General features: G+C 42.1%; 1 protein-coding gene and 2 long non-coding RNA genes across 3 annotated transcripts in view; 1 reads left to right on the plus strand and 2 right to left on the minus strand.

Annotated features, from left to right (window-relative positions):
* Positions 1-1584, minus strand: part of cplx3b (complexin 3b) — a 4191-nt gene extending 2607 nt beyond the window's left edge. The window contains exon 1 of the mRNA XM_034869426.1: positions 1190-1584. Coding sequence (XP_034725317.1) covers positions 1190-1347 — 158 coding nt within the window. The 5' untranslated portion in view covers positions 1348-1584. The remainder of the gene's footprint in view (positions 1-1189) is intronic.
* The window catches only part of LOC117943353, a 17113-nt gene extending 4342 nt beyond the window's left edge, over positions 1-12771 (minus strand). Inside the window, exons 1-3 of the long non-coding RNA XR_004656347.1 lie at positions 12744-12771; positions 12625-12632; positions 7656-7663 (exon numbers count right to left, since the gene is read on the minus strand). This is a non-coding gene — a long non-coding RNA (uncharacterized LOC117943353). The remainder of the gene's footprint in view (positions 1-7655; positions 7664-12624; positions 12633-12743) is intronic.
* LOC117943362 lies at positions 9127-22430 on the plus strand. The gene is made up of 3 exons (XR_004656348.1): positions 9127-9136; positions 12845-12847; positions 22364-22430. It is a non-coding gene; the product is annotated as an uncharacterized LOC117943362 (long non-coding RNA).
* The last annotated feature ends 1920 nt before the right edge of the window (positions 22431-24350 follow it).

Below are 24350 nucleotides of genomic sequence, written 5' to 3' on the forward strand. Positions count from 1 at the left end.
CCCCCCCTCCCACCAACCTTATTCTTCTTTAATCTGAACCGTAGGGGCTTCTTGGTGTTGTATGCTCATGTTTAGCGCCTCTGACTAATAACTGACTTCTACTGAAGGTCACATCACGACGGCAGAGCGTTCTCGCCAAGCCTCCCATAGAGCTTAGTGGGCTGAGCTGAGTGTTAATTCTGAGTTAGGACTTCACTTCCCACTCATGCTTACAATGTATGTGAGGCACTTTGGATTAAGGTGTTCATCAAATCCAAATGGGTTAATGGTAATGAATCAGGGAATGGAAACAATTGGATGAATTGTGTCATTATAATATGCATGCTCCTCAGCAAAGAGCCCATTTACTGCTTTGGATGCTACTGAAATATATAATCAGAATCTAAAATGTATCTGTAAAACTCTAGTCTAATTTCTTTATTCTACATTTCCATATGATCTTATCTATGACCAGGACCGTGAATGTCTGATATGCATGGAGTCCTGTTCTACAGGAACCATCACACTAATCAATAGTGAGCTGTTGTCTGCTGGGTGAACTCTGTTTGCCAAATGACCTTGTTGTACCCTTATATTGTCTACCAGGGCGCTCAGAAGATCTAGGAAACATTAACATGTAAATAATAGACTTTTGCTGGTGAGAGGAGAGAGGAAACTGAATACTAACTGAACATAAATATCTATAAAATGCAACTAAAAAACTAAATTACAGATAAATAGACGCCTTACCATTCTGAATTCAGTGTATCTTTTTAGGCTGCAATACATTTTTATAGTATAAATGAATCGTAACCATCTTGAGCCGTAAATTATGTGCATGATAAAAGTCGGCTGATAAGGGAGAAAAAACACTTTATTTACCACAGTCTGATTCATTATTCACCAGCATGTTTTGCCCATGGCACGAATCCGTGTTGACGTTTCCGTGGAAGAATGATTCCAGGAATCCCAAATTAAAAACGGCGCTACACAATTTGCTGAGACTAAGAGACTGGGAGCTCCCTGGGCGAGCGAAGCAGCTGTGTGTGGAGCGCTCGGGTTATTGCATTGATGCGTAAAAAAGCGCGCGGCGCACTGGGAGCGATCTGCAATTTACACACACAAATGCACTGTTTAAATATGACACACTTTCCCGACACATTGTTTTTCATTACAACTTCAAAATCACAAGCTTCAACCATTGCCTTACTTTTCCTCCTCTAACTGTTGCTGATATTGTTCGAATTCCTCTTGAGTCATCCCCTGCGCGGCGGCATCTGATTTCTCTGCTTCGGGTTTCTCCTCCGTCAGACCGCCTGTCAGGTTCTTCAGCTGTCCTCCTACCATGTGTTTTACCATGAAAGCCATGGTTGTGCCTCGGAGAGTCCTCTAATTGATCGGCTGAGAAGTCGAAGGCTTTGAGGCGCTCTTGGATAGAGCACTGACGGTGGATAAATATCCGTTAAGTGACGCTTAAACCAAAGCGCATGTAACTTTCAAAGGCTCGGCTCGGCAATCAAGCTGGGGGAAAAAAATTACTCCAACGGCGCGTCGGAAACTTGCAGTTTCAGCACCACTGGCCCTGGACAGCTCCGTGCCGTGAAGGATAGAGAGGAGCTGCTCAGTTATGAGTCAACAAGTTTGGCGCTGAACTCTACCAATCCTGTGACTCCGTCCACAGCCACCACTCCCTCCACCCAATCCCAGACAGGCACCGCCGGACTGAGTGTGCGCTTGCATTGCGCGCGTCGGCATCGTGGGCTGCTCCCGTGATTCGCCGTCTGATTATAACTCACGATGAAGCCAGAGGGACAAACAACACGTGAGGAGCCTCAGTGTCTCCTGGCTGTTTTGTTGCCTCTGTCTCTCTCAGGGTCATCTGCAAGCTGGAGCCTAACACAACACACAAAAGCGTCCTAATTGCAAATTAGTCAAATGTCTGTCTATTAACCCAAGGCATGAGCTCTGTTTATTGGCCTAATCACTTAGAAATGAAAATTCGCTGTCTTCCCTTGTAGAATTTGCTTAGTGTACACAAACAAGCTAATTTCTACCAAAATGATGGAGCGTGTGCAGTGCAAGTAAATGTATCTTTCAATCTGAGCACATCCTCATCCTCCAGGCACATTTAATGTCCTTGTAAATATTCTCTGCCCCCAACATTCTGGAGCCGACATACTAAAATTAGAAATGTTGTCTCCAGTTGCATCACCATAATGCTCCTGTAGTGACTCATGTATCAGTGGAGGTTTATAATATTGGTGTCTTATGCTTATTAGGCCTCCTATAGGATTTTCTGTACTATTTCCTCTCGTGTTTCAGTGTGATGGGGTAGGCGGGTGAATAGTTCAACTTCCACTGCCAGAAAAGATGATTTATTAAAAGGCAGGGTGGTTCTGGATGACACCGACACAGTGTTCAGCTGGAAAGCCTTACTTCTAAAAAAATATGACCTGCATGTGTGTGTGTGTGTGTGTGTGTGTGTGTCTGAGGAATATTTTAAATCTCTCTCTCTCTGTGGGATTCTTGACATCCAAAGTGTGAAAAGGAACTTTGATTACAAGTCAACAACTTCAGCGTCCTGATCCCCGCAGCAGTCTGACACCGAGCCTGGCCTACTTTCCCCGTCCCTGTGGATCAGGAGAGACAGAGCGTCTCAGTGTCTTTTTGTCACAGGCTTAGCGAGGCCCTTTTAGCCTATACCTGCCTCGCTTTTTAAAATCTCTTTCCAACTTCAAAGCTGCCACCAGTGAATAGATTGAAACGTAACGTGGTGAATGAGATCAAAACTGTAATCTCTGTGAAATTTAATAAAAAGACAGAATTTGCCTAACCAGCCTGTTTTAACATCAAATTATATCTTTTCGCTTTTGAATTTCACCCCTATGGGATCTGTTCCCAGCCCAGGTCTCTCTCACTTTTTTTATGGATTATGACTGAGCCTTGACTACAGGTGCTCTAGCAGGTACACACAGCAGGATGTTTTACTCCAAGATGATGTGAAATACACACAGCGGCTCAATGGTTCAATTCATACATTTCAGAAAAGAGGACCACAGCCTTCACAGGATGACATGTTCTGACAGTTGAGCCTCGCAGAACAGTCAAGCAGGCCTTGAAAGTAAAAGTCATTTTTCAGTTAGAGCTTCTAACTCAGAGGTGTTGTGTGTTTTTTTTAATTTACCAAACCTGTTCTTACGACATCTCTGTGATCAGCCGAGGTATGAACAAACAGAGCAAGCCCTGGACACACTTAAATCTTTCCCTTCTTTAAATGATCCAAAACTAATTTTTTAACACTCACAACATGAACAATGCCACCTCCCCCCACCCCTGTAAACTTACAACCTTGTCATTACCACCCACCCAAAATCCATAAATGATATACACAGTAACTACAATATTAGGACAATAGTAACAATATAGACAATAAACCACAAACCACAAACCAAATAATCATATGTATTAATGACAACACCAAAAACCCGTTATTCACGTCTCTCCCCAGCACAAAGCTTCTTAGGAGCCCACCAGAAAGCTCAGCTACTTTCCCCCTTTTCTAGTGTAGACATCCAATCTGGCGAACAGTTTATATGACATCTTTACAAGCCCCGCCACTCTAGCCGTCTCACAAGCTCACTCCTGGACTGACGGCACCCTTTCATTCTTCCATCCTCTTAACCCTCGTGTTGTCTTCCCGTAGACCAACATTTAGTTTCTCTGGGTCACTTTTCCCAAAGTTCTTTTTGTGAAGTTTTTCAAGCTTTCTCCAACATTTGTTGTCACTTTGTGACTTTTTCTAACTTTTCCCAAAGTTCTTTCTCACTTTTTACAATGTCTTTGGGGAATATTTCTGCGTTTTATTTGACATTTTTGTTGTTTTTTCCCTACATTTCTGTCACTTTTTTCAGTGTTCGTAAATCTTTTTTTCTTAAAATGCTATAAATTATATAAAACACCCAAATTCAATGAAAATAGTGAACTGATGACTTGTGAGGAGCGTCATATGGTACCATCCACGTTATTTTTTTTATTTTTATTTTTTGAAGAAAACCCAAAATTTCAGATTTAAAAACTTTTTGAAAATGGGTCAAATTTGACCCCGAGGACAACAGTAGGGGTACAATAATCTGTCTGGCTATCATTGAACAAATCTGGATCCAGCTTCTTATGTGCTTTTCCATCCTGCTATGATAGCCCAACTTCCCAGAACAAATAGTCTTGAGCTGAATGGAACCTGGATCCCTGCAATCTGACATACAGTAGGTCATCGTGTATCCCAGTCCAAAATTTCCAGGCCTTCTCACAGGACCGTAGGACATGAAATAAATGTCTGTCCTGTACGCTTTGTGTGCTGGGGAGGCTTGTTTAGTCTGTAATGGCGACATGCTGTTTAGATGTTTGTGGCTCAGAGACTGATGTTGCACGGTGGTAGCTTTCTTTAGACTTTTGAGTGTTTGGCTTTTGTGAGACAGGTCCTGGGACATGATTCTTGTGTTCGGAGTTGCTAAATACGAGCCACTCAGGAGCCTACTTGACCTACATAATCATTGATGGAGGCTGGGCAACTCAGCATTCAGAAGAAACTGTCTATGAAGACAGTAGGGAAAGCCAACATAGGTTAGCCTAGATCTAATGTAGATATAAGTACTTTGCTTGGGCGAGAGTAGAATTGAAAAAATAATTTAAAGGTATGTTAGGTCAGGGTTAGAGAATGGTGTTGCCTGTCAGAAGACTCAGTAGATTAATGCATTCTTTTGAACAGGTTTGTCTGGTATCGTACAAAAACGTGTGCACAACAATTCATATAACATCCTACGATATCGTTACATGACGACAAACACGACAAATACATGGAATATGGATTAAAGTGCATTACTTTTCGTTTCTTTATTTACGAAGGGTTCATGAGAAGCGCCCGAGTGGATTTATGACAGCCCAGCCTGATATTGATTGCATGGCACAATTAACATACAACATACAATGCTGTGCTGCAAAATTCCAATGCATTTCAAAACTGCTTTTCAATTTATACTTAGTACAAATCAAGTGAATGCAAGTGAATTCTCCACATTAGATTAGTGCCAAATGAAAGCCATAGCAGACCATTACACAACAAGAATAAGTCTCAGAAGAGTTTGTCACAATCAGTAAACATATATCACATTACAGGATCTTTTTGAGCTCTTTACTTGCAAAAGAGGACAGCATCTGCTGTTTGTTGAGCATGTGGCAGTAAAATGAGACCAGCACGGTCAAACACAGAAGACATTACTCACAGTACCTGATTTAGAAATACACGCATGTCAAGGCTCCCTGGCTCTTGCTTTTACTCAGTTAATATTTACTGCCCAAGGCACTGTGAAAATGAACAGTTATGCTCTATGCTTGTTTTGTATATTGTGCTCTATGTTTTGTATACAGAATATAAAGCACAAGTGCATGCAAAGCCTTTCACATAGATGTTTAACGTAAAGACCATGCATGGTTGCACACAAACCTGACACGTTACCTTCCCTTAAGGCATACTGCAAAAACATCTGTTTGACGTTTTTCTATTTCTTTTTTCCGCTATCAGTCAAACTATCATAGATGAAAAGAAGCCATGAATGATTTAGGGCAACATTCAAGATGTAGGATGATGATGACAATTAAATATTGTGCATCCAAAATAGTGAACATTTTGCCTTTGAATAAAAATAAGAAGAATGTTTGAATCTAAAACAACAGAAGGTTAGACAAGTATGACATACTGTGGTTGTTTTGAGGCAGGAGGGATCACAGAATGAGTCAACTTAACCAAAAGCATCATGCTGGCTCCCGCCCAGTCACACTTCCAGTCTGGTTACACTTGATCTTCTAGGATTAGGAGCCTGTGTGGGTTTGGGAGAAATGGGTTTACGTACATCATCACGCACACACACTGATCCTCAGCGGCCAAATGTACACCTTTGTTTCTTTAGTCAAGGGATTAGGCTCATCAAACAAATTATAAACACAATATGTGCATTGAGGGAGTTTTTTTCCACACAGGCGGAGATGGAGCTATTGGCAAGTCACTGGGATGTCTGTCTTAAGGAAAGCAGTGTGTGAGCGGTGCCCCCCTTGTGAGATGACAAAATATCACGCTAATCCCATTAGAAGTGAAAAGTGCTCTGTGTACTCAATGACAAATCTAGTTTTTGTATCAAGAAAGAATCTGAGGCCATTTGGAAATGCTGATGATTTGCTGAGATGTATTTCTGCCAGCGTCAGGTCCTGACCAGGGATCGAACAGACAGGTGGGGTCACAGTACCACGGCACCATATGGTGGCAAGCGAGTTCCTCCAGCAGCGGTGGTTTGTTGCCCTGTAGGCTGTCTGGGAGGTGTTGAACTACACCACATGTAAGCATGGCAACTGTCCCCCCGGCTAACATCAACTACTTCCTCATGAGCTGAATATTATGGCCCTGCAACAGAGCAAAAGAAGACCATTTGAACTTTTGAACTTGACATTCAATGCTGCATTAGACTGAGTCTGAAAAAGGTTTTTTCTGTTGCCCTTAAAGGCTTGGTTACCAAATAGAAATAAAACGGCCATACTGAATTACTTACATTTAAAATGTAACCTTTACATTTAAACACTCCACAGATGAACTGTCAACCACTTGTAAACAAACTGTCAACCACTTTCACAGGGACTATTTCTTCAGTAGAACGTAGTTTGAGATTTTTGGAAAATCCAGTTTCTGGAAAGAGATTTCAAGCAGCTCAAACTGAAGTATATTTCCCTCTATTGTGTTGGAGTGTTGTCAGAAATCTCAGAGACATACAGTATATTTTAAAACCTGGGCAAATAAAGCCACCATATATTGATGTATCTATCTTTTTTCTTTTTATGATTTCAGTGGCAGTGGCATCTAAACTAGTCTTTCAACAAAGGAAAGTGCTTTTCCTGGAAAAAATGGTAACTAACAATAGAAACCCACAGTGTGATTCAAATTACATGTTGGCATGGCTGAGAGTGTGAAAAGAACCTACTAAGAAACTCACACAGCGACAGATTTCCCAGCAGAGAAATAGGTTGTGAAATGGAGAGAAAAGGCCCAAAATGGTCATTAACATGGGACTGGGAGTGTAATGCAATCATTTTCTCCTTGTACAACAACAGCTGCACCTCCAGTCACCAGACCCTCAAGCTTCTGAATTACGCAGACAACACCTCCCGCATCGGACTCATCTCTGATGGTGACAAGTCCGCCTACAGGTCACAGGCTGACCACCTGGTGACCTGGTGCAATCAAAACCACCTAGAGCTCTAAAGACAGTGGAGATGGTTGTGAATTCAGAAATATATCAGCCGCACCTGCCCCCATCACCCTCTGTGACTCCACAATTGACACTGTGGAGACTTTCTGCTTCCTGGGAACTATCATCTCCCAGGATCTCAAGCTGAACATCAGCTCCCTAATCAAGAAAGCACAACAGATGATACACTTCCTGCAGCAGCTGAAGAATTTCAACCTGCCAAAGACAGTGATGGTGCACTTCTGCACAGCCATCATCGAGTCCATGCTCACATCCTCCATCACCATCTGGTACGCTGCTAGCACGGCCAAGAACAAGGGCAGCCTGCAGCGTGTCATTCTGTCTGCTGAGAAGGTGATTGGCTGCAATCTGCCGCTGCTCCAGGACCTGCACGCCTCCAGGACTCTGAAGCGTGATCCCTCCCACCACGTCAAAAAACTCTTTGAGTCACTCCCCTCTTGCAGGAGGATAAGGTCCATTAGAACCAAAACCTGACGCCACAAGAACAGGTTTTTCCTTCCGCCACAACCCTTATCATTATCAACAAGGCCCGGAACCCACTCTGACACACTCCACCTCTGGCTCTGCATACCACTGCGCTTACTCTGCTGTACTGCTCTTTTTATTTTTATTTTCTTATTTTTAATACATAATGTACATATGTTTATACTTATATTGCTTTTACTCTAATATTTTATTTTATTGTGCTCTTATTTTAGAAAATGTGTGACATGCACCTACAACACCAAAACAAATTTGTAATGTGTAAAAAATGTATTTGGCAATAAAGCTTTCTCTGATTCTAATTCTAATCAGAAAGAAAAGTCCTTCAATAAATGCTGAGAGCTGCTGGTACAAATGTTTCCCGTGAACTCGCACATTGCACACGTAAGACTGCAGTATGACCTTTGCACACTTGCTAAACAGTGTTTTTGGTAAAAGCTGTAACACGCTAAGTAGAATGATCCCTTTCTCCATGATGCGGTTGAGTACAGAGACGATACACTTTTGGTTCTGATAGCTGCTGCGATAAGACTGAAAAACTGTTCAGAAGAAGAGAAGATGGAGAATTAACAACAGGATATCAAACATAATTGTTTGATATAAAGTTAAATGAATTCAAAACAAACAGAAGCTCCTCTCACCAGACTCCAAATAAAGAATCTAGTTTAAGAAGCAACACAAATGCTATGCTTACAAGGGAGTTAGCAGGTAGGGAGGGTCCGAACCATTTGTACTTAAGTTGTGTGCCTAAAGTGCAGGGCTCCTTCCGAGTTTGGGTTTCATTTTATCAAATTCTTAATGTTAAAGCATGCCGTGATATTTTTTCCAACCGGGGACGGCAATTTCCTCTTCATGACAATGCCCTAATGGACAAACTGAGAAAAAATAGAGGGTAGTCCAACATCAGTAGTTCACCTCACCAAGGCTCATGTGGCTGAATGAGAGCAACAGTCTGCATCTAGTTTCCAAAGAGCAGAGGTTGTTAAGATCTCAAACTGATAACTGTGTATGAGGGCAGAATCTGTAGGCAAGATTTAGATAGCAGAAGTGTTCGGGTTTTGGTAGTCTGACTAATATTGACCAATAGCATTTGAGCCGGCTTTGGTTGCATGCAGGTAAACAGTCCGTGTGAAAAGCAAAAGAAGCAGGCCTCATTTGGCGAAATGTCAACTTGGAACACATCAGCTATCGTTTGCCAAACGATTTAGCTTTTTTATTAGCTTTTAGAAATTTATTTATCTGCATTCATATGCAGATATCCGTTAATAGAGACATTATTCATACTTCTTATCTTGTGTGCCAGCAAACTGGAGTGGTTATCATACTCTCATTTACACGTCCACATCTGTCTCTGTAATATTTCTGTTTTCAACCCATGCACAAAAATGTTGTTTAATCCACACACAGCGCATTAAGTGTTCTGTACTTTCTGTAAAACTGCTGCCAACCTGTTAAAACCCCTTTAAAGAAACCAGCCTACATCAAATGCAGCTCCTATCTCCATGTATGCACAGACTAGCATTAATATAAGCACGCTCCACTTCTGTGCATTTAAATACACAAACTTGTATTAGTGTAAGTAGTTCTGGTGGGTTTAAACCATTTAAGCATTGCAGCTTTATTGCCATGCTGTGGGCAGTGAGACAGTCTAAGATATCATCTATGCGCTTGACGTCATATGATTATGAGGGGATTTTTAAACACATTTAAATAAATGGTTAAAAGGACCCTTAGCTACAGCTGATCAGCAGACAAATTACAAGCAACTAGTAGTAGGGAGTGAAAATGAATGACACTTTAGTAAAAGAGATGTTAATATGTTGTATAAGAAAAAATGACATTTAACAAGAGACATTTTATGTCAGTAGACAGGAAAGGGAAGATGGCAAGCAGGAAAGGTCATGGGTGATATTTGAGTCCACATTATGAGCATATGGCTGGCTGCTCAGCCCGCTCATGCGCGGTAATGTCTCTGCTTGTTTAGCTTTTCTTTCCCTTCGTACTTCTTTACACCTCTCCCTCACTGCTCTCACTCATTTGCTTTACTCTGCCATTCCCCTCTTTTAACCCTTCCTTCTTATCCTTCTTCCCCCTCCTTCCTCACCCCCAGCCTGCTAACTTCCCTTCCTCCATCCTTCCATCCCTCCCCCGTCTTCCCTGCCTGATTTAGATCTTTTGCCTGAGAGAAACATCAGAGCACAATGGGTTAGTGCTGGCTAAGCTTAAATGGAATGAGAAAACCGGAAAATTTCATGAATAGATGCAAACAATTGGCAGTGTAAGGGTGAACGAAGGAGAGGAGGAAGACAAGGATGGAGAAAAATGGCTGCTGAGATGACTGGAGACGGGGCAAAGGTCAATGGAGATGTGGCGGCAGGGAGTGACTGGGAATGATGAAGGTTTTTAATTCCAAAAATCCATTTTATAACAAATTGTTTCGGGACATTTGTGGTTTCATAATATACTGTAGCAATCCCATTCCTGTGTGCACCTATTTGGCGATTTTAAGAGAAAAAGGAGAAAAGTAAAACCTTTAAATAACCCTCTGATTTGAGTTTCCTATTAAGATTTTCAATGATTTCCTAAATTTAGAACAACACAGTCTCCTACTAATTTCTACACCCTGTTTCAGTTTTAACAGTGTATACATTTAAAAAAAATCCATCCACTTTAATTTAAAGCTCACCAATGGCATTATATTGGTCACATTACTTTACACAGTATTTCACATATCTTAAGGAAAATAACTCAGTCATGGTCTATCAGCACTTCATCTCCCACTTCACTCAACACCTACCTCTGAATATCACCAAGAATACGGAAGTCCCTGTCCAAACCTGCAATAAACCCTCTGTCCCCCACTGCCACATCTCCATCAACAGTGAGCCAGTTGAGTTGGCAAAGAACCTCACGCACCATGGAATCACACTGCCGACATCAACAAATGCTGCCAACAGAGCAACAGATTGTAGGCTATTTAGCATTGTTTAGCGAGCTGGTAAATGGGTGCCATGTCATTTCTTCGACGCTCCATTGTTCCGACCTCTCAATAACCCGAAAAGTTCCCTTTGGTCCCACAGCACACTGGTCTGATGGTCCTTTGTTTCAAAAAAATAAACCCTCTGCTCCAGCATCCCATTATCACGACCATATCTAGGCTTTTGTGGATCACTCCCCATAATCTAAAATCTGAATAAACAATAACAATTACTTTTCTCTATCTTATTAACATATTTGAATGTTTATCTAGCCTAAACCACACAATCTCTGCACCGGTTTGTGTGCAGTTCAGTGTCCCAAAGTCCCCGTAACGTAACCCCATTTGTACAGGTCCTATCCCCTGACCAATCAGCTATCCTAACTTTAACCACTCGAGGGGCTGTAGGACCAATGGAATTTTTCGGGTTATTGAGAGGTCGGAACTATGGAGCGTTCAAAAAATTGGCAATCCCCGGTAAATGTCTTAAATGTCCTTTAACATGTTTGGCTGTGTTTGACTTGCTGTCCTTAACATTAGGGCTGGTAAAAAGTCAAAGTGAGACTATGTTTAAAAAAAATAAAACAGACTTGTCTTTTTTTTTAGCTTACTAGTTTGCTACTTAGCTACTGTCAGCCAACTTCAGATTGATATTGCTGAGTAACTGACATTATTGAGTCAAGTTTGTTGACTTGTGACTCTTCTCTACTTGTGCTACTGTTACACCACATTTAAGAATGTCACTTATGAACATTTCAGTGGCTTTCTTCCAGTAAACCAAGAAGTAAACATTTCATATTTCACCAGAAGACATTTTGTTATTTCCTCCTTGTGTGTCCATCCACTTGCTGTGGGGATGTCTTCATTGTGAGACTTTACCTAAGAAATAACTCAAAAGTCCTCGGACAAAGTACCGTAAGTTGAATTCATATGCAATAAAAAAAAAAACTGATCAATCACTTAATCTCACAGTTTCTGCTGCTTTCAGCCTTACTTGGTCTGGTCAGAGTTTATGGTGAAGTTATTCTAAAGTTAGCAAACACTAGGTAGCCCTTATCATACCTAGTATCACTGTATAACTGGCATAACTGAGTCACTGTTACGACTTGTGACTCTTCTACTTAGCAACTTTTAAACTACATTTAGCATCAACCTGCAGAGGTACTTGGGGCCAATATGGCTAGATAAAGTTAGACTTGCTTAAATAATGCTTCTTAATTTGGGTTATTGAATTTTCTGACCTCTTCAAACCTCTGTCTTAAGATGGCAAATGCTGCAATTTGTAGCCTGCAAATGAACATCCAACTTGATACGACTCAACTTTGTGGAAGTTTTTGTTTCTTTAACTTTTATCAGAATGATTTATTGTGTCAATTTTTCATCTATTTTGTAAATACCTATTAGTCTAAACTGGATCAAATGAAGTCATGAACCTTCAGTTCTTTGCAATTCTCAATGGATTCATAATTAGACACACTTTATATTTCCCATGATGCATCAAGCCAAATCTTTTCTATACTGTATATCTTGTTATCTTGTCGTGACCCCGAGGTCTGCCTGAAGCCTCACACTCCATCTGTTTCTTGTGTGTTAAAGAGTTACAGCTTCATTTCTAGATCTCTCTCTCTCTCTCTCTCTCACAGACACACGCACACACACACGCACACACACACAAACACAAACACACGCACACACTGACAGACTGACAGTTGCACACAAACAAGTCTCAAAAACATCTTCTGGCATCAGCAGCTACGTTGGTGTTCAGAGGATACTTATGTGTTCATCTGCTGCCTTAAAAGACACACACACAAAGACAAAGACACACATACACAGATTTCCCCATTTCCCCACATGTGCAGCAGTGCCGGCAACATGCATCCCTTTCTCTTTGTTACATAACTCCCCTCCCCCACCAGCACAATGAGAAGTTATGACCCCAAGTCTGTAACATGCTCCTCACTCCTATTTCTCCTGCGCGTGCACACATAGACACACACACACACACACACACACACACACAAGCTTTGCAGTCACTTAAACAATGACGTTTCCAATGACGAGTCACATCCGGTTGAGTCACAGCAGATCTCAGCTTGTATTTACATTCAAATAAACAAAGTCTTGGTGTATTTACACTATGAGCACCAACTCCTGCAGTCTGACCTCAGAAAACAGACACTCTGGCCTGTCTTTACCCTGGCCAGCCTCCTGCAAAAATGGGCGATTTTTAGGATTTAAAGAAAACAACAGAGAAGAGGGCACAACAGATAGCGTCTGCGGGAATTGTGAGACCCTTATGGCAGGGACGTGACGCCTGTAGCCTCTGCAGTCTGAACTGTCTGCAAACTCCGCCAACATATCCTCATGGACCATGTGTGTATGTTTGCATGCCTTTGCGTGCAGCTACTCCGTCTGTCCATTCACTGGAAGGTTTTGAGCCTTGACGTTTACACGGTCTCAGTGGACACAACCAATCTGAGAACAGCTGAACCACCGCAAACATGATCCTTGTGGAGTCGGGACAGATTGGAACAGGGTATTCTCATGTGCTATAAATAGGTGACATTTATTTCCTATCATGCAAATAGTGCTTTATGAGTGTATTAACGGCAGAATGCAAATTGGATGTTTTAACTCTAACTCGTTATAGTGGAAAGCATGTACACTGTCATTTTCTCATGCAAGACTTGATGGGAGAAAAGCAGATTAAATTCCACCCGCTCAAAATACTAGATAGATTTATCTGATGATTTCTTCATGTGATCTAAAACATCCCTTTTGTGTTTTTTGCATGATAAATGTTTGACAACTCGTGTTGTCTCTAATTTCACTGAAATATCATCACCCTGAGCATCCTCTCCCCTACTCTCAAACACACAGCTGACTTCCTCACAGAGCTGCAGCTCAGGACACACTCCTCTAAGCTCGCCTCGCCTGATGACCTCGTCTGATCTCAGCCCTCACACATCACTGCCTCTGAATCCCATTTATCCTGAGAGGCCTCAGATCAGTAAACACCAAATATTAACACACACACAGTGATTTAGTGAGAAGCGGCATTGTTCCCCATGTGAGGAGGGAGTGTGAGTCAGTATGGGTGCATGTGCACGTGACGTGGGGTGGGTGGAGGTGGGGCCCGTCCTCATCCTGTCACTTCCTCTGTTCCTCTGTCTGCTCAGGTTCTGGGACGACTGTGCAGATAAACAACAGACTACAGACACAGAACAGGTTATAGCCTGAATGACAAATGTAACAACTTTGTCTTCACATCAAACTGATGGTCACAAAAAGTCTTAGCTTTTCCAAAAGGGACACCAGACGTGCAATAAAACAGAACAGCAGAGTAGGACTCATTTCTCTAAATAGCAACAAGATAAGCAACCAGAGGGCAGTGGATAGACCTGTGCTGCTCCACCAAGATTGAAGAAGAAATACACATGACAAAGAGAGCAGGTAAATGCATATTTTGATATATGCATAAACACTGGATACATCAGGTAAACGTCTCTGCCTGACCTTATGCTCTACTGAATCAAGCCCGTACCCCAAAGGCAAACTCATCATCTTCATCCCTGCTGAAGCGCTAACCTCCCCCTCCTCTCTCTTTCCCTGTTTTAGACCTTTGCTCACCAAATTCAATTAACTTTGGCTCAATCAGAGCGTCTCTGCACACGTCACGGCAGAAGGTGAAGGTAAGGCGATCTCCCAAACTAGGCCGTTGACATCTGAGATGTCAGGGCTGAATGCTGGAGTGTTCAAACTTCCGGAGACTGGACAGGATCTGGGATTTATGTGACAGGCTGCCTGAAGAGGTTAGCATTCCTGAGAGTCGTGGACGTCGCCATGGCCTCCTTTTCACGTGACATTGCACCCCCCCAGCCATGGAAGAGTGTCCATCACGGCCTGTCCCCCCTAACTATGCGACCTGTCACAGTCCAACACCACACACCTGGCTGACACATCACAGGAAAAGTTATATAAACATTAGAAAAAGATGAACCATTTTGGTTATTTTTAGCTGCATGAATAATCAAAAACACCATCATACAAACTGCACCAGTGAATTAAAAGAAAAAACTCTCAAAAAGAAAGGGAAAAAAAAGAAAATGTGGAGTAAAGTACAAGTTCAAGAGAACATATTCACACAGAGAATGAGATATGTGGAATAGCTTGACTAATGCATTCTTCTCCAATGTCTCCAATGCCACTGAGGGACAAAGCACAGGATTAGAAAGCCTTTAATCGATTATACTGTAGATCTGTGATGATGCAAAGGGCACTGGTGTAGTTTTACACTGCGTGGATGTATGAAATGACACTCCAGCGAGTACATCTCATACTGTACAGTATGTACACACAGTCACAGGCATAGAGGACCACAGCAGTAACACATCAAAGTATTGGCAGTGGAAAGTAGATTGACGCAAGAACTACACTCAAGTAGTATTAACTTATTTACCCATTATTGATTCTCATTCCCTCACCCTGCCTTTCATTGCACATGCATGGATTCTAATTTGTAGTTTTTTGATCAGGGAATTTGATATAGCCAAATTTTTTCTGGCCTGTTCCTATCACTGGAGTGTTCAGGTGGATCAGACTCATGCAGGGCAGAATAGGAAGGACTGGGTATTCATAAAACCTGCATTAAGTATGACACTAAATGACAAATATCTTGAGGGTCTGAGTGTGGTGTATGCAATTGTTTAAGCTTTTCTTAATTCTAACTAACTAATGTTATGCTGTTATCTGTACCTGTTTAATATCATATTTGTTACATTTAACACATAAATGTTGTATGTGTACACATGTTGTGTACAGCAGAGTTGCTGTGTGTACTGTGATGGACAGCAGCGCTTTCACAGCCTATCTTGTCACGTGTCATCTGGGCTGATTGACATTCTCTCTCTTTCTTTTTCTCGCCATTTTTCTCTCAAAGATCAACATTTGACCCATCGCCTGTCATCATCCTTCAGGATACACAATGGTGCTTCAGGCTGCAGCCAGTGAATATGAGCTTGTACGTTCATAGCAAACTTGCTGGGAAAATGTTCTGTGGGACAACAAAGAAGTCATGATGTGTTTGAAGAAAATTATTGTGCGATAAAAGCTACCATTTGGATGAGGGCTAGACAGTCAAAGATGGACTAGAACTCCTGAATGCCTCTGAAAACTTCCCATACTTGCTGGCAAAACCTGCAAAGGGAAAATAAAGGCCCTCACCTGTCTCTCCTGACTGGGAGGAGCTCTTAAGCAAGACTAAACCCCTTAAATGCTCCAGTGGTGCTGTTGACTTGAACTGCTTAAATTGGGCAGCTCTCAGTGGATGTGAACAAATACGGCTAAACATATAATTCACAGTAAGAAAACTCACCAATAAAATTGCTCAAGGTAAGGGTAAATGGTGCTGTAAATGTGTGTGGATTTAGCATACATTGGAATTTCTCCACGGGCCATTCAGGGGCAGCTAATGCTCCCATCTCTTCTAGCTTCTGCAGTTAAAATGAACATTCTTGGGAGGCACGTGAGTCATGCACAACGTCACTGCCCACGTCTGTGTGTGGGGGCTGATGAGTAATCCAGCTTGGACTGAAGCAGGAGGCGAGCCTTTGAAGCTCTGTCTCAGCGGAGTTAGGGAAATATTAAAGCCTAAACCAGACTAAACACAACTCTAATGCTAATATAATGTGATTGCATGAGATGAATAAGTAAGTCACCTTGGTCAATTCAACTCTGTGATTTAGATTTGATCCCATTGAGGGTTTCAATGACATAATATTATACCGTAATAGGATAGTAGTTAATTAATACAGGCAGCTGAGCAGGAATGAACTCATGACTCTTGACCGTCACCGTTGTGGCGGGACTAATTCGCAGCAGAGCGGCTGTAGGAACATGGAAGCACTGATGCAAAATGAGCCTCAGGCTGCAGGATCAACAAAGGTTGCATGTCATTCTTACATAAAGTGTATCAGTGGACTGAAGTCACTACTATCAGCTGACCCAGGGGTCAGACGGCAGCCAATCCAAACCAAGATCGTCCACTGAGACTGTGGAACAGAGCGCCTGAATGGATAACTCACTGGTGTTTTCCATTTTCGGATTAATTTGTATTGAACATGTATGTGCACAGATATATTCAACCTCAACCATTAGAATTATTAAGACCCTTGATTAAGTCCAGAGTGTGTGTGCGGGCTTCATCACATAGTCACAGAGTCAGCCCGGTTATCCACACACAGGTCCCGAGCCTAGCCCTGCTCTCCTGGGGGTCGCCTACATCAGTGTTCAATCACCAACAAGAACTACACAGTCAATGTCTATGTAAATGATGTGATGGGCAGGAGTTCAGCACTATATTTGGGGCCTGTGGATGTTTAAGACTGCAGCTCAGCATAAGGAGTTCAGCTGAAGAGCCACATAATCAAATAATGGATAATTCCCACATCTGCTGGCACAGGATTGAATTAATAAACAAAATGGCCACCCCCCCCCTCCTTCCTAATGCTCTTTAGTTTTGCTCATGAAACTGTTGGGAGGGGTTGACTCAATGCTGCTGCTCTGATATCTGATATCTAAGTCAAGATTGGGCTAAAATAATGTTAATTCTAAAATGATTTACCTGCCGAAGACCTGATGTTTTATACATTTGAAATAATAAAATGATAATTTGAAATAATAATAATTTCTTTCTTTCATGTCCTCTTTGTTATCAGCAGGTTTGGTGTTATAAAATATGCTTGTTTGTTTGCAGTAACTGGGGTGGTAAATTATAATGCCAGCGCCTTGACCAGCGTTTTATCAGTAAATCCCAAAAGGGGTAAGTATGGGTGTCTAGGGAGAGTGAAGGGAGGAGGATCTATTAGACCAGGGCTATTCAATTACAAATTCAGTTGGGCCAGATTTTTAAACCAAGAAGGTTAGCTGGGCCAGTCATTTCAGCAGATATGTCTGACAGCAGCATGCAGAATAAGCGGTGTTGGAGGCTTGATGTGGAGAGAATAAAAATTAATTGTAGCCATCACGTTGTCCATTGTCGTTTTTAGCGCGCCGCTTGGTTTTGCGCATAACACCGCCTGATACACAATACAGTGTAAGGAGATCAACTGAGGTGCAACAGTGGACCAACGTGCTGCCAAACCATTCACTTTCCCTGTAATGGATGGAGCCCCATCTGTCACTAGCATGCACACACGCTTCATATCCAGACCATTGTCTGTAAAAAAAAAACAGAAACTCTCCCAAAAACTATATCGCCAGTTGTGTGTCCTTCTAACGGCAGTAGGCCAAGTAGCTCCTCACAGAAGCATCCGCCGTCAAAATAGTGGACATATATGCACAACTGAGCAGTATCAGTTTTATCTGTGGACTCATCTACTGCTATAGACATAGGATCAGCTTTCTTCAGGTCTCCTAAAAGCGTTTCATACACGATCCTCAGCAAGAATTTCAACTCTACGACTGTTAGAAGTATCTGACGGGGGGTCGTTTTTATAGCAGATGCCACGCTTGTTTTAATTTTATCGTCATTTATCACCTCATCCACAATGCAAATAAACTCCCTCAGGGAAATTGGTGCGGAAAGTCTGGTGTTTCTCAACGTGGTGCCTCCGCAGATTGTAATCTTTAAGTACTGCAACGCACTCATTACAAATTGAACACATCGGTTTGCCGTTTGGATGTGGCGTTAAAACAAACATTTTTCAGTCCAGCCAGGGTCAAACTGACAGTTTTCATTGTCAATTTTACATTTCAGTGTTGAGAAAGACATTGTGACAGTAGACTAATCTACAATAGGCTACTACCTTCACAGCACGCACTGTATTGTTTACGTGTTGCTAGTTTGGCGGATCACGTGCTGGGCAACTCGGCGGTTGCTTCCGGGCCGCATGTGGCCCGCGGGCCGCCAATTGAATAGCCCTGTATTAGACCGATCCACAAGCTAGTGATCAACACGTTGACATTGAGGCTGTGTGGTTTTGTCTTCTTGGTGCCGAGGCTGCTGGGTGTCAACGTGCATCACCAAAGACTTGGCTGATGTGTGTCGCAAACTTAACCAAAAATGTTCCATCAGTACAACACATCTGGGTGGAGGCCATCTGCCCTGAACACATGCCTACGTCACCCGAGAACAGATGAAGTTAGGAATGTTGTTGATCCCTATCAGAGCACAGGTTTTTACTGAGCCACGTTGCAGAGTCCCAAGAGTGTGCTGAACCTCTGTTGACCATTGGCCCACTATTAAAAAACAAACTTCCAGTTTGTCCAGACAAACAGGTGAAAACTAGGAACACTGGAACATTAACAGAAATGTTGATTAATGTGTGTTGTCTGAGATAGATAGATAAAATACAAATAAAACCAAATCCTGCCTTAGACCTTCTGATGGCTCTCTGCAAACATCATTGGCCCTCACACCTGAAGAATCATTTTGATTGTGTTATTGTCCAGCACAACCAGAGTTCCAGGTTAAATCCTCTCTTTGGATGTTTTTTTTCCCCCTTTACTCTACATAAGATTCTTCATAACACGCCTAATGTCAGAACATATTAGTGGTCATCTCTGCTTCTGTCTCGTTGAGATGTTTTAGTGGTCCTAACCTGTTATCCAGTTGTAATGTCTGTGTTAACTGTCCTCTGTGTTGATGCCCACCTTTGGCTGTCCACTAGCTGTCTGGGGTTGAAGTTGGCAGAGATGAATTCATACATTTTGCCTCATGTAGAAGTACAATTTGCACTTATCTTTAGGTTTGGCAACCAGATCATCCCTGCAGGTAGAAATCCCATGCTCAGCACATGCCTTCACTGGTTTTGTTTCAGTAGTTATATCTTGTCTAGTTAAATACTGATTATCTAACTCACCGGCAGAAGACATGGCACATGGCAGAGTGTCTCGGAGTTTAGTTTTCTCCAATGGGAATATTCTTGTCTCGAGTGCTGCAATCTCAAAATGTTTGTGCACTCTATTGATTCTGATGAGCAGGGAGGACAAAGTGCAGTCAAGTCTGTCTGTAGTCCACTGAGCTACTGTTTGGGTAATGTTACCATTGTAGACAGCAGAAGGCAGTTTAAAGCAGATAATTGCAACCCAGAGTTGTCACAAGTTACGAGTAAGTTCTCCTTACATGTGTTGCAGTTTGAGACAGGCAAAATATAAAGTAGTAAAAATAACTGCTAAGCAGAGTGCAAGCAAAAGGAGCAATGTAGCAAAGCAGGAAGGGCACACTGTATTTGTAACACTATGGCTTCTTCATGTCTGTTTTGGTTGAACATAGTCAGGATGTGAATAGAAAAAAATTACAGTTGGTAATCAAAATCGTTATATTTCACAGAATAACGAGGATAGCCACAATCATGCAATTAACATCCACCGCGCACAAAGGCGGGCGATGGTGGCAGCATGCTGTGATGATCAACAACGTTGCTTAAACATCTGTTTTTTAATGATCACATTATCATAGTTCCCACACAAAGCACTCTCTAACAAAGCAGCAACAGATTAAGGTCCTGCAACCATTTTTAAAATTCTAGTGACCTCACTGCAGCACAAATATTCTAATAGCCCACCATGTCCTGAAAGAAATTGCGTCCATATCTTGACTGTAAACAACAGGGCTGATGTTGTACAAGCTTTTTTAGAAAATAAAACCAGATGGACAAAGAATTGTAAAAGTGACCTTAGGTCTCTGAGGGTTAAAAGACCTACAAATCAGAACTGAAAAACATCAGCAGTTGCAAGCCAGTGAAGCAAAGTGAAACAAAAGTGAAAGGGTCATGCAGCGCCCTGAGTGTAGTTCATGTCAGACCTACAGAACACGGCAGCAGCGTAAACAAGCTACCGTGTTTTGCCGTCTGTTTGGCGATCATGGAGAACATGTGTTCTCCCCAACAGCTTGCTTTGCTGCAGCCATGTGATTATACGTGTCTCTTCACATGTGAGTTGCCACGATGTATCAACTTAATTAAAGTGAATGTGCTCGGAGCAGCCTGGAGTCATTCCTGCCCACGGTAGAGAGGCAGTTACATCACACAAACACACACACACACACACACACACACACACACACACACACACACACACACACCTATTTTAAAGACATTTTCCTGCCTGTATGTGGAATAATGTTCTCCTTGTAATATCAATGAAAAATCCCTGATCATTTGCTGTAAGCCTCTTTTTATTTTTATAAATCATATACAGAGAGCAGCTTCAGTGGGCTAGTCTGTGCTGTGGAGCTGCAGCTGCTGACTTCTAGCTGCATTCATCAGTTCCTGTGTTTCTAGGAGGGTCTCTGGCTAAATACCCTGTGCAGGCTTTCACCCCTCATCTGTGTCTCTCCTCCCCCCGCGCTCTGTGCCAGGCTGCAGGAGTAAAGCTCAGACTGTGTGTGTGTGTGTGGTCGCCCCCATGGGTGTAAAGGGGCACTGGGTGGGTAAAGGGAGGGAGTTTTGGGTGCTCACAGAGCCTGTGGCCCCTTCCTTGTAATGTATTGCACAAATTTGTCCTCACAAACAAGGGAAATCAATCTTAGTGCTTACAAGTTGTAATTGCTTTTCCTGAAAGCTAATGTTCCCCCTCTTAAGAATGTGGCTGTGAACATGCAGTTGTGACAAGCCTTTGACTGCACGGTTGTATTTGTAGTCTCCAAGGCATTTCATGAACCTTGACATTACTCACGGTTGGCTGCAATTCCTCATGTGTCACAACAGTTTACGGTCTGTCCTACGTGGATGCTCGCTAAGTCACCAAGACACGGCCTAGATCCTTTGTGAGGGTGGAAACATCGAGACCAAACATTCCTTTTCCTTTCTGCGACAGGAAATGTTCAGACGTCTTCTCCTCACTTTATCATTACATCTCGACAAAATGTCACATCAGGCATGAAAGTGTATAGACAGCGTAACTCTTTGTGACTACAGTGAATTACTTTTTTTTTTACAGATTTTTACAGATTTTTTTTTTCTTTTTTTTTACAGATAACTGTGATTACATTAATTATAAATGCGATGAATGCCAACAAACTTGCATGTAATTAAAATAAAATCCAGTTTCTAGGCTCCATATGTTCTCAGTAGTTTCTGGTATGGGGAGGTGTAGTGTAAAGTTTAGCACTCCTGCTATAAATGGTACACAAGGATGTTGTCTGCTCAGGCAGCCTGGCAGCCAGCTGGCTGCTCGTCTATGAAACGTGATAACAAACACCTACTTCTAAATGACAGCCATGAAGAGCCTTCAGTGTCAGAGTTTGCTGTGACTCATACAACGAAGATTCATCAACCCTCACATCATCTGATAGGCCCCGGGCTGTCAGGAGAGAAGAGTCTTACAAGCTGAACCAACAAACTTTGCACACTAGCGTCGCCAAATGGCTAAAAAACGATTTGAACTTCAAAATCCAGAAATAACATAAGGTAACACCTGTAAACGGGAGTCATCAAGCCAAACCAGTGTGTGTTGCTTTACACCACAGGAGACATTAGTTAATAAGTCTGTAGACAGAGACGGCTTTTCTTTTATTGCGGTGTTTCATTTTATCACTTCCTTTGGATGGTGTTTTTCAATGTTGATATGTGACATGATGGAAGGGAGGCCTGCATCTATTTCTGTGTAGTCTCGCATAGTCAGACCTTCCTGCACAGCGCTGCGGATGAGGGTCCGGCTAGTCCACACAACATTCCTGGAAAGAAGAAAAATGTGCTCTGGTTTTTTGGCATTTCTTTAAACCAATCATAATTGTCTTGGGCGGCGCTAAGGTAAGGTGCCGCTGCAAAATAACCTCGGGAGAAGCTTGTTTTGGTGGAACATGTGCACGTGGGGACGCGAGCTCTGGAATTTAAATGGCTGTTGAGTGTGTGATGAAAAAAGATCAATGTAATTTGATTGTCGGTTCTAGCACGGAGGATGTTTCCCGAATCAATCGGAGTTTAGAAATCCGACATAAAGAAAGTGGAAGGTGAGAGACATTTGGCCAAAGATAAGGGCCGTCTGGCAGAATCTCCGCCGAACCCGTAAATGAAACATCGTCGACATAGACTAATTTCTTTGTCGACAATCATTGGCCATGGCCAGCTTACATCTGGCACACTCTAAAATATTATTGACTTCAGAACAAGGGCTAGCTAACTTGTTTGCCCAGTGCACTAAATAGACTCACATAGAGAATTTAGCACTGCTAAATGCATTAAATTCTCTTGTTACACTTCTTCGTGGCATTTCAACAAGCCACAACACTACAGCATGTTCACACAGTGGACACACTTACTGAATATTAATTTTGTATTAATTTGGTACATTTCTGCAAAGCACTAAGCTAAAGAACATGCATCAGGCATATCTCTCATGCACTGGCAAAGCTGCACAGCCGAGAGAGGGCATCCAGGTGGATGAGACCAGTCAGACGGAACCAAAACATGACCGTTTAAACAGCAAATGCAAAAAAGCTCCATAGAGAGAGAGATAAACAACGTGTAAAGGCCTAAAGCTGCTGTGTGGTTGTATTCACTACCAACATGGTATGTAACCCATAACTTAAGTTTTCATAAGCTGCCAACCCCCAAAACTGAGCTTTTATCATAGATTGTTAACTAGGCTTTTATGAAGACAAAAGTGAATACAGACTTGAGGAATCAGCGTGGAGAGAGTCTGTTTCTACTTGAGCCTTCAAAAAATCTCACATTTTTCAGGTTGGCAGCTTTAAAACAAACTGTAAGTCATGGGTTATTTACATTGTCTGTTGTGAATATCATCACACAGAGGCCTTTAGGCTTTTATCTGTTGTTTGCTAGCAGACAAAATTGACAAGGAGGCACCTTCAAGCAACAAATGGAGAGCAGGGTTGTTGTCCCCTCCTGATGGGGAGCGACTTAAAAGCCCTCTGTCTCTAATGTGACTCAGCATAAATTCTTTCAGGAAGACCTAACAATTAATTGATACACTCTTAAATCAATTCAGCTGTTATCCAAAAAAGTGTGTATCATCATGCATGTATAACTGTCACATATCTGCAACTAGTCTCTCCTGATTGAAATGTATCTCAGCGTAAATCCTTTCAGGAAGACCTCACTCTTAATCAATGCTCTACCTAACTCAAATCAGCTGTTGGAGGAGTTCACCTTCCATCTAAACCAATCAGAATCGTTACACAACGGCAAGGGACAAACATAGAGTCACAACCCTGCTTTGAATAATTGTTTCTCCCTTTGCCATTCAGCTGTTGTTGCAGGCAAAGAGTGCAACCCTCCACCCCCCCTTCCATCTCCAGTCATCTACTCTGGCTGACTGGTCCGGAGGCTCCTGTCTGGTCTTTGGGCTCCTTTATTACCACCAGTGTCTAGATTCCATCGGGTGGTCTACCCCTATGTATAGATATACAAAAGATTTGTATAGCTAAGCAGTCTAATTGCCAAGGACTTTGTACATTTTATTTGAACTGTACAACACATCTTATTTGCATGTCTGCAAACATGTCTTGTCTGATTGAAGTGGTTCTATAGGGACTGCAGTCACGTAGGAGGATTATTCTTAGCAGATTTGTCAGAAACACCTTTCACATTACACGTAATCATTTGATCCATTGTTAAGATTAGAAAATTGATTAG

The sequence above is a fragment of the Etheostoma cragini genome, chromosome 1 (genome assembly GCF_013103735.1).
Source record: "Etheostoma cragini isolate CJK2018 chromosome 1, CSU_Ecrag_1.0, whole genome shotgun sequence".
Classification (NCBI taxonomy): domain Eukaryota; kingdom Metazoa; phylum Chordata; class Actinopteri; order Perciformes; family Percidae; genus Etheostoma; species Etheostoma cragini.